The following is a 16,768-nucleotide window of genomic DNA, read 5'->3' as shown; positions in this document are numbered from 1 at the left end:
TATTTTTAAATCTAGAATAAATAGCTTGACTTCACTGACCAACAAATCAACATTACAATCCCACTCAAAACCACATATTTCAATCAGAGGGTGGCTCCAGCTGAAAAGTCAGGTGATCACCTAAATTATTGGAATCCATCCTCTGGGTATCATGAATGTTTGTACCAAATTTCATTCTAATTCCCCCCACAGTTGTTGATATATTTCAATCTGGAAGTGCTTGACCTAATTGACCAACAAATTGACTTTGTAATCCCACTAAAAACCACATGTTTCAACCACAAGGTGGTTCCAGCTAGAAAGTCAGGTGATCACCAAATTTATGGGGATTCATTCTATGGGTACCTTGAATGTTTGTACCAAATTTAATTCCAATTCATCTCATAGTTGTTGAGATATTTCACTCTGGAACAAAGTGCTTCACTTAATTGACCAACAAATCAACATTGCAATCCGACTCAAAACCACATATTTCAACCACCAGGTGGCTTCAGCTGGAAAGTCAGGGGATCACCAAATTCATAAAGATTCATCCTCTGGGTACTCTGAATGTTTGTACCAAATTGCATTACAATTCATCCCATAGTTGTTGAGATATTGCAATCTGGAATAAAGGGCTGGACCTCGACATTACAATCCCCCTGGAAACTACATATTTCAACCACAAGGTGGGTCCAGCTGGAAAGTCAGGGCATCACCAAATGTATGGGGATTTATCCTCTGGGCACCATAAATGTTTGTACCAAATCCAATTCCTCTCTTACTTTTTGAGATATTGCAAACAGAAACTTTGCCATCACTTTCAAAATCACAAATGTTAACCATTATGGTATCTCTACAGAGAAAATCAGGTGATGACCAAAGTCAAATAAGAATATTTGATTTGTTTACCATGAATATGTTAAAATAACTATGCACCAATCCAATCTGTTAATGTAGAAATACCTCACAGATAATTTTACCACTATACCTGTTGTTAGCGCTTGATTAAAAGTTTCATGGTAATCCACCCGATAGTTGTGTAAATATTTAACTCTGGACCAAAGTGGAGGACCAAAATACACACTAACAAACCATTATGTTGCTAGCATGACTTAAAAAGATTTAGAAATTGCAATAATGCTCGGATGGTTCAAAGAAATGAGGACTGAAAATGAGGGATAAAAAGATAAAGGAAATTATTAAAAAATAAATGCAAGAAAAGACGGAGATTCGTGAGTTTACCTGGAAGAAATAGGAGAAAACAGTAAGAGGTTCCTGAGTGCAGCGGCCTCTCTCTGCTGTAGACGAGGTGTCAAATATGACCAATGGCAGGAATCAGCGAAAAGGTGAAGTCATGATGTGATGGCCTCCATAAACACTCCCCGCACTAAACACCAGAGTCAGAGCAAAGAAACAAGCCTGCCTGCTGCCTCTTCCTCCGCTGTAAGCCTGATCTCATCCCCCTATCTCCACCCTGTAAGGAAAACAAATGGTTATGATGATGGAAAAGGAATTAAGCTGTAATTTAACAATGGACCAACAACAGTATTCAATAACAGGCTCCCTTCGTCGCTGCTCAGAGGAGAGAGTCTCATTCTTGACCAACACACTTCACTGTCCCTCTTCATCAGGATTTCACTGTGTTCTGCTTTACCTACTGTGGCCTCTGCCTTACATGGGATCTGCACGCAGACTTCAGGTAGCAGCTTTAATCCACAACTAATCATACACTGGATTTATCTGTTTCTTTATCTTCAGATGTACTGTTTTTCTTTTATCTTAAAGTTTAAAGAGAAATTCTCAAACAGCGGGGCACTGTAGTTTTTTAGCAAATGTTTCTCAAACTGGAGGAAATTGTGTATTTGTTGGGGACTATTTTCAGCCACAGACTAATGCAGGATCAAGTATGTAAGATTGAATCAAAATAAACTACAGTGCCTGTGCTTATCGTAGTAGAGGGACATGTCACTCACTGTAAGGGTAGAGTAGTTTGTAGTCAACACTAGTGCTCTATGGCACTGATGAATTATCTTTATTGACTGAGTGGACAATCCTTCTTAGTGGGATCATTTTAATTGTTGTTTTTTGTCGTTTCAAGGGAGTTGACATTAAGAAAAAACACAATACTTTAAATTAAAGATTAGTTTTTTAAATGTTTTCAAGTCTATCGTAATTAAATACTGACATTTCTTTCACATAGACCCTGTGTTTGAGATCACATACTACAGTAGCAATACGTACTGATTTGGCCAAATTGTAGTATGCAGTATGTAAACAAAAGCAAAATTTACAGTTTGCCAAAAAATACCCGGATGTCGTACTGATTCGGAAAAAATATCCAGTATGCATCGGACCAGTCTATTGTATCCCACAATGCAAAGTGCTGGAACATCATAATGGCAGTTGGAAGGGCAGACGGCAGCATTCGAGCAGAAGGGGGCGCTATAGCTAAAGAAGCAGCTTTTTGCTATTGAGCTATTGTTTACTTCCGCGTTCAACTGGCGTAGCATACTGCTAGGTAAATTTTAACAGCTCTGTACTACACACCACTGCCGAACGCAGTATGTAGTATGTAGTATGTAGTATGCGATTGGGAACACAGCCACTGACTGCCATAAGGAGACATCTTTGTAGTGCAATTCTAATCTACCAGGTGAAGGGAAAACTCAACCAAAAATGTTTTAAAAAGTGACATAATTTAACGTAATATACACGTGGAACAGTTCAGGGTTTTCATGATGTTGCGCCCGGTTGACCACATGCAAAGTGATGGACGTAGTTGCGTAAAGAATAAAAAAGTTTCTGTGACGTGACCATGCTTACAGTGCACAAAAAAAGAGCTAAAAAGATTCAACAGAAACGTCTTTTTCCTGAATAATCTGACCAGTTTTTCTTGATAATTCACAGACTTTAACAGCTGTCCTTAAAAACTATGGACTTGTTTTTGTTTTTAACTGACCTTTTAAACTTGTAAGGTCGAACATACTATAAGAGCTAATTAGAACAAAGTGCATGAGGCTCCGATCAGAAGATATATGTGGCACATAACCCAAAGAGGATCATGGTCTGAAGCTGACCATGAAGATGCCTGAGTGTATTCAAGCTTGTCACTTTGATTTGTCACATGAGTATGACTGTAATTGCTGTGTTTCAGTCATCATGGGTTAATTATCAGCCTTGACCTATTACACACACACATATACATACACACACACACACTTTAGACATGAGGATGGAAGGATTATTTTTGTACACATATTCAAAGTAAGAAGACAAACAGCACAGTGATGTAAAGCTGCCTGTTATATTTCACTCTGCATCATCTTCTCTGTCTCACTGATCATCACTGTCTGCCTCTCCCCCTCCTACCTCCCTCCCTCATTTGGTGACCCACTAATGTTCTGTTCATTTTCTCTTATGAATAGATAATGGGCAAAAATCAAATCTCTTCATTTGCATGTAATACAATTAAGACCTTTTCAAACAATGACAAATGGAGGGAGCAGCGAGGTGTCAGTCAGCCTCGTCAGCGAGCGAGCAGAGACAGCGCGGCCGAACCTCTCCGTTTTAACCAAAGATTAATAAAAGCTTCAGATGGGATTTTCTCGCCGCCATCTGGAATAACAATCTCCGAGATACTCCGAGAGTCTGCCTGTCAAATAAAATTAAACTTCTCATGAATTTGGATTCATAACCAACATACCTCTACCTCCCCAAAGGCTAAAGATTAGATTTTTCTTCTATAATTATAATTGGATGTGTGTCCTGAATTGATCTCAAAGATTAATATCTGATTTTCTTGCCGGTTTCTTTATTTGAGGACTGTTGGACATTGGACATTTGGAAAACATGTTTAGCTCAGGTGTTAGCTACCTTTAGATAATAACTGTTATTTCCTAATCAAAGTATAGCAAAGGAAAAACAATACTTTAATGTTAATATGTAAATTAAAACAGTTTTTGGATGCTTAATTTGTCTCTTCTCACCATACTCTACCTAAAGAGATGCCTGTATACTAAGCTAAGCTAACTGCCTGTTGGCTATTGCCTCATAATTAGCAAACAGACATGCCAGTGGTATCAATATTGTCACATAGCTTACACCACTTACTAAAATAACAAACTATTAGTCTACAAGATAGGTAGACAAACTCCACAGTCCACAGAGGGAAGTTTAAAAATACTGTCATTTTGGAGGATTCCTGCTTTGATTTGACTAATTTCGACTGCTAACGCCTCATATTAGCTTATGCTAATGACTTGTTTTAAAACAGACTTGAAAGTGTAGTGAACCTATCCTAAGAAAAGTTCAGCAATAATTGCTTCATTTCCAAGAGTTAGATGAGAAGATTGATACCACTCTCAGACGCGTATGCTATCTGTACAGCTAGAACCAGGATCCTGTTAGCTTAGCCTCGCATAAAGACCTGAAAGAGGGGGAAACTGTTAGCCTGGCTCTGTCTAAAGAGAACAAAGCTAGCCTACCACCTATTATTTCAATTATTAGTATTAATAATTTTTCTGGGCTGGTGACTTTATCGTCTCTAAAACGCAGGTGTTTTACTTTAGGACAGGCTAGCTGTGTTCACAGTCTTTAAGCTAGGCTAAGCTAAGCACCTGCTGGCTCTAGCTTCATTGTTAGCTGGCCAAGATGACGTCCAAAGCCAAAAGTGTTCACATTCAAGGTTATGCTTTGTGACATACCTAACATTGTGTGCAGTTAAAGATTGTGTTGCCTCTCCGAGTACGCTGACAAATATCAAGAAAGCAAATTTTATTTCCCAAAATGATGTAAAAGTTTGCAATTACTTGATTTGATTTGTAATACACAACCCTGTTTACATGCATATAAATAAATATAAATATGAATTCAAATTGTTTATTTCATAACCTTAGCAAACATAAACATAAACATGTGAATAAAATGTCCATAAGCACACAAATAAACACACATGTATGCACACCTATAGATGCACACACAGAAACACACACACTCACACGCAGGAAAATTAATGAGCTCTCATTCATAATCCAGGAGAGAGAGAGCCATATTCACCCTTGGATGGTTTATTGACTGATTTCATTTATTTGTGTGGAATAAATAGGAGGTAAACATTGGCTCGCTCTCACATTTTCCGCGACACACTCGCTGCACAGCATTCTGGGAGAAATGATCCCACCAACAGCAGGGTCACTGATTGGCTACCTCGTCAGTGTGTGACAAATTACCCAATGAGAAATAGGTTACCCATTTCCACAAACTAATTAACCTGGGTGATAGTGAAACAAATTATTACATTTATGTAATATTATTTCACATCTGTCGCTAGACTGCAAAAATCTTTATCCGGGTGCTTCCCCGCTCTCCTGATCGCTTCTTCTCTGTGGTTACAAACGTCCAGACAACATGGAAGCCCTGCAGGAACTGCTTTTGTTTAAGTGCATGTTTTATTTTGAAAAGATTTAATCTTATTTAACCACGTTGAATTGAATTTTAAAATGATTGAAAATTAATTTTATTTTGTCCAGTTACAGTGTGCTAACAGGCACTTAGGGCAACGGTTTCCAACATGATGTGGTCACATGATGATCAACATTTTAGGAAATAAGAGAAACATTATATATTTGGTTACATATTTTATTTACGTGTATATTTTTAGCATTATACTAATCTTGGTGTCTTATTGGGAAACCGAGTTTTACCTCTAAAAACTCTCCAATTAAAACATTGCTGCAACGTTAATTAGTGCAACTCAACTCAAGTGCTCTCCCACTCAAATCAAGAGGTGTATAAAACCAACCACTTCTTTAAAACACAATTCATTGATTTAAAGGTGGCAGTGACCTTTGACCTTTAACCACCAAACTCCACTCAGCTTATATCTGAGTCCAAGTGGATGTTTGTGCCGAATGTTAACGAATTCTCTCAAGGCATTTCTCTAATATCCCGTTCACAAGAGACTGGGAACGAGGGACAACGTAATGACTCTGCCGTTGACTGCTCGACACATATGTTAACCAGACAACCCCAAGACTCCCTTTTCGTCCCTGCTCGGCTGGTGAGGGTTTATTCTCATGACACAAAGGTATCAGAACTCTTCGGTGTGTTGAAAGACCCTAACGGCAGAGAATCTCCTGTGTCTGGATCAGCTGGTGGATTGAACATGCCAGAACTCTGTGGATCCATCCTGACGAGAACTCAGAGAGAGTTCACGAGTTTTATTTAATCCCAGACAAGACACCTGTCCGGCCTTCAGGTGTGAATCCACCTTCAGGTATTGGATGTTAGAATGTGTGGAAATAAGTTGAAGGTATTTTTAAAAATATCGATATCACAAAGGATTTTAGAGCTCCATATTCATGTTTGTGGTTGACGATTCACAACGAAGGGATTTTCATCTTGTTCATGACTTTAAATGAAGCAAGTTTACGTTTAATATAGTTTTTTCTGCTAAAACATCACAGAAAAAGAAGAACACATTACACTCTCTGATAATGTCTCAGTTTTGTCCTCGCTCAGATTGAGTTTGGCACCTCTCGTCTTGCTGCAATTATTAACTGGGAGTGTTTTGGTTTCATAACCTACATATGTTCTTATGTGGTTACACTCCAGCCTAAACAAGAGAACACTTGATGATCATTGTTTTCTTCTCGCTCTGTATGGATAAGGACTGGTCCGGTCATTTACAGGATGACTGGTTTGAATCCATACAGGAGCTGCAAAGCATGGTGGAGGTGGGATACAGGTAGAAGCTATAAGAGTATACTCCATAAATGTGGAGATAATATTCACTATACCTGCCTCTTTAAATATATTATATAAAGATATGTTTGTACATTTGTAAAGTAGAGGAGTTAAATGAAGGAAATTGAGTGAACAGAAGTGTTATGTAGCTTTGCTTGTGTTGTATAACTCTCAGATGTACATCGCTTTGGACAAAAGCGTCTGCTCAGTGAAATCGTAATTGTAGCGTAAAATTTTAAAGTATAATAGCATGTAACTGCAACAATAGTTTGCCCAGGTGCTGAAGATCCCTAATTACCTTTATGAATTTACTTTGAGTACTTTTAAAGGAGTGATTTCATGACTTCAGTGAGGTCACCCAGACTCCTCATCTGATGATGTCACCACATGATGTCATACCGAGCTGAGATGGTGAAGGAGACATTTTTATTTTACTGCATCTTTCTGCTGTCCAGAGAAAAATCTGCACCTTCTAGTTTGGTTTGAGAACAACTGACTGATGAAGCTCCTCTCCTCTCTTATAACATTTAATAAACAATTTAATTTCATAAAATGACTGAAAGCAGGCCTCTTGTCTTCACTCTCGAGAGCTTGATGTTAAAGGTTTTTAAACTACAATTATCTGCCGCCTCTGAATTCTGAAGCTGCTTCAATAAAGGAGGTTTGATTCGTGATGTGACATAATTGAAAATGATTTTTATTTGATCATTTACATTGAATCCATATTATAAACATGTCCATGAAACAAAAATGGTTCAAACATTTAAAAAGTCAGATTTGATCATAAGCACAGACAGAATCTTGGAAACATAATTTATCACAAACTGACCAAAATGGGAACAAGAGTGTTTCCGCTACACAAAACATCCTATCGAACAGAGTATAGTTAAGTCAGTTTCCGGCTCTTAATTTATAGTATTTCCCTTATTTTCTATTTTTTTGCCTTGGAGAGCACATGCAGTCAAGTCCTCTTCATGTCGTCCTGATTTCAATCCTCCTTTAAACCTCCAGGTGATTTGTTTCTGAATGTCCACTGTGCATCCTTCCGGCCCGTCAGAGTGGAAAAAAAGGATCTTTAACCTTGTTTTTCTGTATTTCCTCAGAATTTGTCTTCAAAAACTGTCCGTCACCAAGCAAATGTCACTGAAAGCCCCGCCACAACAAGGGCTGCGTGTGCCAAAGAAATAAATACAGAACAAACCAATAAGTTAATTTAAATAGACAAATAAATATGCTACATGCGAAATAATAACTTATAGCCTCGAACAGAACCAGTCCTATGTTTGATAAATAGCTTCAGGTTTCCCTCTTGGTTTGGGTTTCAGAGAGAAAAAATGCCAGGTGTTATTAGAACAAGAATCCTGGTTGTGTTTCTCCCGCTGCACCGTCTGGATGTTTGGATGAATAAGAACTAAACGCAGAAGATCTCGTTACTAAGTGAAACTCATGGACACTGTGTGCTCCAGCGCTTTGCGGCGCAGCGACGCGATGCTTGTCCCTCTCCACATGTCACTGTCCGGGGAGCTACACAGCTGAGGCGAGCCGGTCACGTTGGTGGGGCCGGACAGGGACGCGGGGACCATCCCGGGGAACGTGGGCTGGTAAAGGTGAGACTGCAGCCCGGAGCCGTTGGACGACATGTTGGAGAGACCCATGGAGTTGGGCGGCGGCCCTGCGCCGAGGCTGCACTGAGACAGGGACTGCGCCATGGCCTGCTGGCGGCCCAGAGACGGCGGGAGCTGCAGCTGAGACACGCCGGGCATCCCCGCCGTGGCCCAGCGGGTGTCGTTGGCGTGGAAGGAGCAGAGGCTGTCGCCCATGGCCGCTGCTGCTGCCGCGGCGGAGGGGAACTGAGGCAGGCCGTGGTGCGTCGGCAGGAGGGTCCCCGGAGCCCGGAACACGTTGGTGGTCTTCTTGCGCTTCTTCCACTTGGCGCGTCTGTTCTGAAACCAGACCTGCGTACAGAGAGGTGAGGGGTTAGGAGGAGGCTGCTGGTGCACTGACAGGTCATTTTATTATAGACAGTCTGTGATCAACCAGCAATAAACACTGAAACACAGTTTTTCCACGATCTTATGAGCTCAAATCAACATGCCATGTTTATTTACATTGTTCAGATTTATGCGTAAAACGTCCCAATTAATACAAAAAATATAAAAAGTGCGTAAATGTAGTTTTGATTGTTATAATGATCTTTATCTTGACCTTTGACACCGCAACGTCCAGGAAAACCCTTTTTATAATAGGCTTTTGTTTTGAAGGCCAGTTGGTGTCAACACTGGAAAAGATTTTGGGTGAATTTCTAAAAATTGTTGCCCCGATAAATAGGCCGAGTTTCCACAGAACTATTACAGTTGTCATGTACATTTTTAGTTATAATTATTATAATAATTATAATTATTTTTTTTTTTAGAGTTGTTTATTTATTTTGTACAAACATAATTAACAGAATTTAGTGCCAAAATTTGACCTGAAATTATTTCTCCTGGTTGGAGCCGCTGTAAAGCCCGCAAACGGATAATAAAGATTATGTTACTGCTGTGACAAACAGACTTTATTCCGGAAGTCCTTGAGCTCTCTGTATAGGTCTGCTTGGGCGCGTGCCTCTATATGATTAATGTGCAGATTTGCTTGAGAAAGTGGCGCGTGGTAATAAGAACGGGACCATCTCACTCTCTCCCTCCGCGTACCCAGCCGTGAAATCCGGCCTGAAATGCATTACACTTCACAGGAAAGAAAATGCAATTTCTCATTCCGTTTAAAAAAAAAGACAGAGTGCACCCTCAGCAGCGCGCGCGCGGCATTAAGACGTGCAGGGCGCTGACAGGCACGTGGCTATAAACTGATTCAGGATCTGCTGCTTCTGATCTCAGCTGTGTGATAACAGCAGATCAGCGTCATTTCACTAATTCTTATTTTATGGAGATAGAGGCCCGAGTGATAATAATAATGATTATTAGGGTTTTATTTCAGTGCACGTGCCATTGCTGTAGTTAATAGGGCGGTGGTGCCATATTTCCTAATGTGGAGGATGTGTTATATTTGTGCAGACTGCAGGTCGGTGAGGACAGCAGTGTCAGAGAATATTTCAGGTGTGTTTAAAGGTTGAAATCAGCTCAGAGACAAACTGAGGCGATAAAAACGACGTGATAACGCTGCGATCATCATTTGGTTCCCTCTGGATTCATCAGGAAATGAAACGCGGGCCAGTGAATCAGGCACATTTTACAGTATAACAACAAATCCCTGCAAAGCAAACGTCTTCATAAAACACGCAGAGTGTTTACGGTTTGTAATCAAAGTCTCAGGTCTCCTGAAATTAAAATATAACTTCGGCTTTGGTCGACTAAAGTAACGTTCAAAGACCTTATCTCAGGCTGTAGCTATTTATTTCTCCTGTCCTGTCACAGGCTTGTTATGTACACTGTACAGATAAAGCACGTGTGTAGTCGCTCACACAAGGTCGCTGGTTCGAAGCCAGACACCTCCGAATAAATAATATCACCTCATGTAATAAACAAATTAAATATGTTTAATGGAATTAATGGTGAAACAGAAGTGACATTTTGGCACATGCTTAAATAAATATCTGAATATTTGCTGATGAAAAATAATTTCAGTGTGAAAAGGAATGAAGGCAATAACAAGGAACGTTTTTGGTTTGTATTTGCAGAACTAAAACGCATTATATATTTATATTATGGTGCATTACATGTCCTTTGATGGCTTTAATTCTGCATCCATGAAGACATAAAGAGCATTTTTTGTTAACGCAGTTTTACTGACAAGTAACAAGCGAATATGATGCATTTAAAGTCATTTACAGAAAAGCAGCACATAGACAGAACGAGTTAAATGTGTTCTTCATCCTTCTGTCCTTTTGTAAATGTGTTTCTTTTAATTGTTTCCATTGAAGTTGTTCTGAGTTGATGGTGTTGGATGTTGTGAGCATGCATGGTGCGTGTGGATAATAACATGCTGCAGCTTTTGTCATTTTCATTTGGAACAAAATGAAATTGTTGCGTCCACAATTAAAAAGGATTTAATGTCACTAAATTAATTTAATTTGTTTGTTTATAACAGTTTTGTGCTTTTTATTTTGTTGGTGGAGTTTTTGTATCAGAACGTGGCTGATTCTGTTTGAACGTTTGATGCAGCTTTACATTTTAAATAATAATGTCGGAGGCTGCACCCTGCACATATCACACTGCACGTGAGTCTTTGTGTCTCCTCTCTGCATCTGAACCGTCTCGCGCTCCGTTTCATTCCCTCCATTGTTAACTCAAACTCCCCTCCAGCCCTCCTACCTGCACTCTGGACTCCGTCAGGCCGATCCGCAGCGCCAGCTCCTCGCGCATGAAGATGTCCGGGTAGTGCGTTTTGGCGAAGCTCCTCTCCAGCTCGTTGAGCTGCGCAGGCGTGAAGCGGGTCCGGTGCCGCTTCTGCTTCTGGCTCTGCTGCGCTGCGGACTGGTTCTGGTTGCTGTTGTTGTTCTGCTGCTTCTCCTGCTCTTTGCTGTTCACCTGCACCGGGTTGGATCCTCCTCCTCCGCCGCCGCTGCTGATATCATCACCGGGGAGCATCGTGGCTCCTTCCACACCATCCGGGCCCGGGCCGAGCTCCCCGGAGTGTCCGCCCGGGTCAGGTCCTCCTCCGCCCAGCCTGCACTTTAAAGCCTCCCTGTGGCCCAGGAGCTCCGCCGCGGCATCCTTCATCCCTGCACAGAAAACCCACAGCTGGTGAGAACAGAAAGGTAAACATTTTCTCTGCAGGAAGGAAAAGGACATGTTAGACTTTAACAACTGCACACATGCGATATTAACAGGTAAAAACAGGGAATTAAAAGCAGCTGAAACATTTTATGTCTACAACAGAAAAGCTTTGCATGCATTAAAAACACAAATGCAGAATTAAAAAATCCTGCAGCTCTTTAAAGAGAGACACAAGCACAGCATGCACAGCCCAATCTGCTCCTTAAATACTCTTAATTCAATTCGATCACTGCGATATCTTAGAAAATGGTTAAATCAAATTACGCAGTAATATAATAATAATAATTACTTTTCCAATGAATTAAGCGAGTTTAGCTCACTTCACTCGCATTAAGATCATCTAAGAAGCAAATTGACAATTTTCACAGCTTGATTTAAGATGAGAAGTCGCCTCCAGCTTACAGTAGAGTTGAAGACCGGAGTTTGGTGATGATAACTCACCGAGGCGAGCATCCAGGAGGTCGGCATGAGATAGCATTGCGCACCGCTCCAGGGCGAAGTGCTATTCCCACAAAAAATAAAAAATCTCTATGACTTTAACCTATTTAAGAAATATATATGGCCTAAATGAAAGCAAATTCGGTTTGTGGTTAAAAGGGAGGTTCGTTGCATTATAATGTAGTTTAGAGAAATGGGGAGGCGCTTAACAGCGGAATGAACCCATGAGCTTCTCCAAACGAGGACCAATCAGAGCTGAAGCCTGAGGTATGTCAGCTTCAGACCCCCCTGCACCTCCTCCTCCACCTCCTCCATCCTCTCACATCCACAAGTTCATTCCTCCTCATTCCTGTAATTGGCTTTGATTTCTCCTCCAAATTACATCCAATAAAATAACCTGATTTAATATCTGTGTGAAAGCTTCGACCCGTTCAAGAAGTGTTGGATCACCGCAATATTTGTTTAATTGCGCGTGCTGTTTTTGAACAGGAAGAGGAGGAAAAAACATGGCTGCATTAACAGAAAACACATAATAAACTCTGTGTAATCATAATACAAAACTGCATTTACTTTGAGTGCATTTTTACCTCCATTATGACCTCTTTATGCCTCCTGGAGACCAAGTGAACCTCCTCTAATACCCCTGATTCCCCTCTCAGCCCAACAACAAACTTTATATAATTCTAACCAGACTCATTTTCAAGGCCATTAGGCTTTTATGTAATTAGTGCCAAATCCATACACGCCTTTATTGCAAATATCAGAGTAAGATCAGTATAAATTAGTGCTAATTTACTACTGTTTAGGCCCGACTGTCAGGAAGGGAGGGACTTAGTTTAAATGATGTGTGGGTAAATTAATTCGGCGGAAAGTGGAGGGAGTTTAACACGAGCTCGCCTTTGATAAAGGGGACACAGTGAGTGCACGTGAATAACCTGACACCTGAACAGAAAGGCACAAGCATGTTTGGGAGGCTTTTATTTTGGAATTTCCAATCTCTGTCCAAATTAAGGTTTGTTTATTCTAAATGAGAAAAAAAATGTTGCTAAAAATAAAAAATAAAGGGAGATCTTTAAATCAAAATTAGGCTCAATTAGCACAACAACAGCGGTCTGTCAAATACAAAAAAAATCAGCCATGCTGTAGACAGATGTCGGGACGTTCTGAGGGAGCAGCTTTTATTTATTATGCGCTGAAAAAGTGGCACAAAAGACGCGTCCGAGCGTGAACCCGGGGCTCGTTTGGCTTCTTTTCTTCATCCGTCCGGGCTTCTATCGCTTCTGCTCATCTTTTATTTGTCTGCAATCTGGTGGCACGACCGAGAGACCGACAAACACACACACACACACACACACACACACACAGACACAGACCGGCAGGGAGGGATGGACGGATGGATGGATGGAGCGGAGCAGTGTGCGGGCGTCTCTCTCGGACGCACGCGGAGGAGATTTCGTCTTTGCGCCTTTCTTCACGGGAAGAAAAGAAGAAGATGCGCACTTGGAGATATTTTCTGTCATCTCTTTTATTCAGGCTGTTAATCTTCTAAAAGCTGGACTTGAGGTAGACTTTTAAGAGATTTAAGACTGGAAGATTGTTTTATATTGTACACGAGTTTGTTTATTTTGCAGGCGTTTAAAGAAATTAAAGATAATTGATGTAATCGCACAGCTTTTCGATGTAATAATTCTGTATAAAAGAGTATTTTTCTCGCTCTACCGGCTTTTTTTACAGCTGTTATTGGCGCGCTGAAAGCCTCTAAGCATCGTTTAAAATCATCACATTGGCGGATGATGGATCGCGCGCTTCATTTTACGACTTTTCAATAGCTCACTGCTTTTATAGCTGAACAAACACACAGTGAATGACTCCTCTGGTGGCAGCAGGTCATATTTTAACCCCGACGAGAGAGAAAGGGGATGATGAGGCGTCAGGACGCACGAGATATTTACAATGAAAGGGCCTTTAAACAAACTAAATTCATTATTTTCGTTCAATATTTACAATAAAAAAGGGCATTTATACATGTTTTCCTGGTGCATTTGTGTTTTTTCCTCTAAATAATTACACTTATAATCATTTACTCTCTGTAATATAATTTATTTAGCTTGTTTAGTTTGATTGATTCTTGCAAGATTTCATGCTTTATTTTGAAAATCTAGGTAATAAAACACATTTTATTCAATGCACTGAAGACTTAAACAATAATTATCTTTAATTTATTTTATTCCCACATGAACAAACAAGTGCTGTTTGATAAATCACTCTCCATGTTGTTATTCCTGTTAGATACAATGTGTTTAGTTCAGCTAATTCAAAGGCATCTTTTCACTTAATGGTGTCAATAGTGTGTGTGTGTGTGTGTGTGTGTGTGTGTGTGTGTGCGTGTGTGTGTGTGTGTGTGTGTGTGTGTGTGTGTGTGTGCGTTTGTGTGAGGTGTTGGTTTTGCTGACTTGATAAGGCTGTAATTAGGGTAAACAAGCTACCAAAGCCACAGTTAAAGCTGCACCTCTCCCCGGCAGACTCACACTATAACTCCAGCACGCGCCCATCAATCTCATCCATGACATAAATAATAAAAAATAGAAAAACAAATTCCAGCCGTGCAAGTTAATGCGGTGCATCTGGGTGGAAAGCAGACATTTTCACGGGTTGTGGAGATGAGGAGTGACTTTTAATAATAATAGAAAAAAACCCGTAATATTGTAAATGTTGTTATAGGGTGAATTCTGGGAATGTGCTGCACGTGGTGAGGCTCGAACCCGTGACCCTCTCGGTTACAGTACAGGCTCTCCAAACCACTACAGGCCCGCAGGTGATTTTATTTCCCCCTCCCCTCCTCTCCTCTCTCGCTGCAGTCTGTATTCACTCAATTAGAGATTTCTGAGGAGAAAAACAATCGATCTTCCATCTGCACGAGCCCCAGTTTAACAAATGAGATTCTTGTTTCATGCAGCTGATTTGGTGACAGTCTGCGGGGGATTAGGAGGAATAAGTTACTGTGTTTGGAGGAGAAGGAGGAGGAGGAGGAGGACAAGAGGGGCTGATGCTGCAAGAACACAACGGTCTGCTCTGTCCAATGACAAAAAAAAGTTGACGCGGACAAACTTTAAGGGCAGAAAAAAAGAACGAAACAGAAATTGTCGTGAGCGTAAAACGCATCCTCTCCACTGTGCCGTTACCGCAAAAGCAGGGAGGGGGCAACGCACCGCATCCGCGTCAACATAAGGACGCGTTTGTCAATAACCCTGCAGTTAGGCCTAGCTTATGAAAGCAATTTTTTTTAAATATAAATAATCTTAAAAAAGAAGCGTTTGTATCCTTAATTTTAGTAAACGTAACAATACAACAGTTTAAAAACAGCCCATGAACGTCACATTTTTCTGTAGACACATTATACGGCCATTAGGCTATCAACAATTATGCTAATGTCGAACAAATATTTTAAAAATAGTATATAAAAGTACTATAAAATATATATTATGTAAATGAATCTCTGTGAAAGCAAAAATTGTCTTGTTTAGTATTTTATTAGGCTACATCCAGGGGCTAGCTTTAGCACTACAGGATTATTAGCATAGTGAAGCATAAACATGTAGCCTAGCTAAAAAGCATGTTAGGGGCTAGTGTAGCTGGCTAATTTAACCCATTATATAAGTGTTTTTGATTAAATTTAAATCAAATATGGTTGAAATGTATATACGGGCATATGTGATAAACTTGTTTTCAGTTACATCTTAGGAAATGTAGGCTATTCAAATTTTAATTTGCAAATTAGCCACATAACGGTAAATTGTAGCTATGGTTCATTTTATTGATGTATCCTACTAACTATTTTGATGTGTGAGACCTTTTTTGGTGATTTTTATGTAAATGCACTTATTCAGCCATCTGCCCCAGCTGAATAAAATGTGCTATATATCCTCCCAGTATTCTCCCAGTTAGATTGGTTTGCTCCCAGGTTATATACAGGCCAGTTTGTTCATTCAGTGCTAATTTAAGACTATAATTTATGTTTTGGAAACAGAGATAGGAAACTAGGTAGAGTTTGAGTAAGGGCACTTTACATAACTAATTATGTCCTAACACATAATTTAAGTAATGTACCATTATGCTATCTTATACTTAAAGTCCACTGCAGCTCAGACTAATCAGAGATAATATTACTTATTACTGATTTACTCATTTATAAGGTATGATGTAGCTATCAACATCAATAGATTGAACTGTCCTTAGGCTATATAAACTATTTAAAAACCACCATCAGTTACAACAAGTAAAATGCTACTTTCAAGTCCCTGCATTACTAAAAAAAATGTATTTTGTAAAAATCCCGGAAACGGGCCGTTCAGCTGCCAAATGGGTGCTTTTATTTTGAAACTAAAAGTAAGTTTAGCTGGTTGCACTTCACTACTTTTAAATGAATAAATCAGTTGAATGCAGGAGTGTTTTATTGCTACTTTTACGTAAAGAGGATGTGAACACTTCTTGTTATCCCGCCTGCGCATGCTCAGATCAGTCCTCCTCCTGCACGGGTCCTCTGGTCACATAAACCCAGATGTAAGCGCCCCTCCGCCGCATCTCATGCCTCAATTAGCGCCGCTGCCCTCTGCACGGACTCGATTAGGCCGTGATTTATCCGAAAGAAATATAATTATAGCTCCAAATAAAATAATCAGCATTGAAGAGCGATTTCCTTAACGAGATGGAGCGGGGTGGAAGCCACGGAGTAGCAGCGCCTCATTAGGGCCCTAATGAGACTTTGGGGTGATCCCGATAATTATCGAAATGTGTAAAATAAGGATCAAGTCAAATGTAACCTTAATTTGTCT

At 40.1% G+C, this 16,768-nt stretch overlaps 1 protein-coding gene across 2 annotated transcripts; it reads right to left on the bottom strand.

Moving 5' to 3' along the window:
* Nucleotides 1–7,454: 7,454 nt before the first annotated feature.
* Nucleotides 7,455–11,976, bottom strand: otpa (orthopedia homeobox a). 2 transcript variants are annotated; one of them, XM_069673745.1, is made up of 3 exons: nt 11,901–11,976; nt 11,034–11,443; nt 7,455–8,681 (listed from the first exon to the last, which is right to left on the bottom strand). In XM_069673745.1, the coding sequence occupies exons 1-3, from the start codon at nt 11,974–11,976 to the stop codon at nt 8,160–8,162; spliced, it is 1,008 nt and encodes a 335-aa protein (XP_069529846.1). In that variant the 3' UTR covers nt 7,455–8,159. The 2 variants fall into 2 exon arrangements, with proteins under 2 accessions (XP_069529846.1, XP_069529847.1); XM_069673746.1 differs by having other exon boundaries at nt 11,940–11,976.
* Nucleotides 11,977–16,768: the final 4,792 nt, after the last annotated feature.

This window comes from Semicossyphus pulcher, unplaced genomic scaffold, assembly GCF_022749685.1.
Source record: "Semicossyphus pulcher isolate SPU_LCO1_2020_fin unplaced genomic scaffold, fSemPul1.0.p SCAF_22, whole genome shotgun sequence".
Lineage (NCBI taxonomy): Eukaryota > Metazoa > Chordata > Actinopteri > Labriformes > Labridae > Semicossyphus > Semicossyphus pulcher.
The sequence above is the reverse complement of the archived record's forward strand: the minus strand, read 5'-3'. Positions and strand labels throughout refer to the sequence as shown.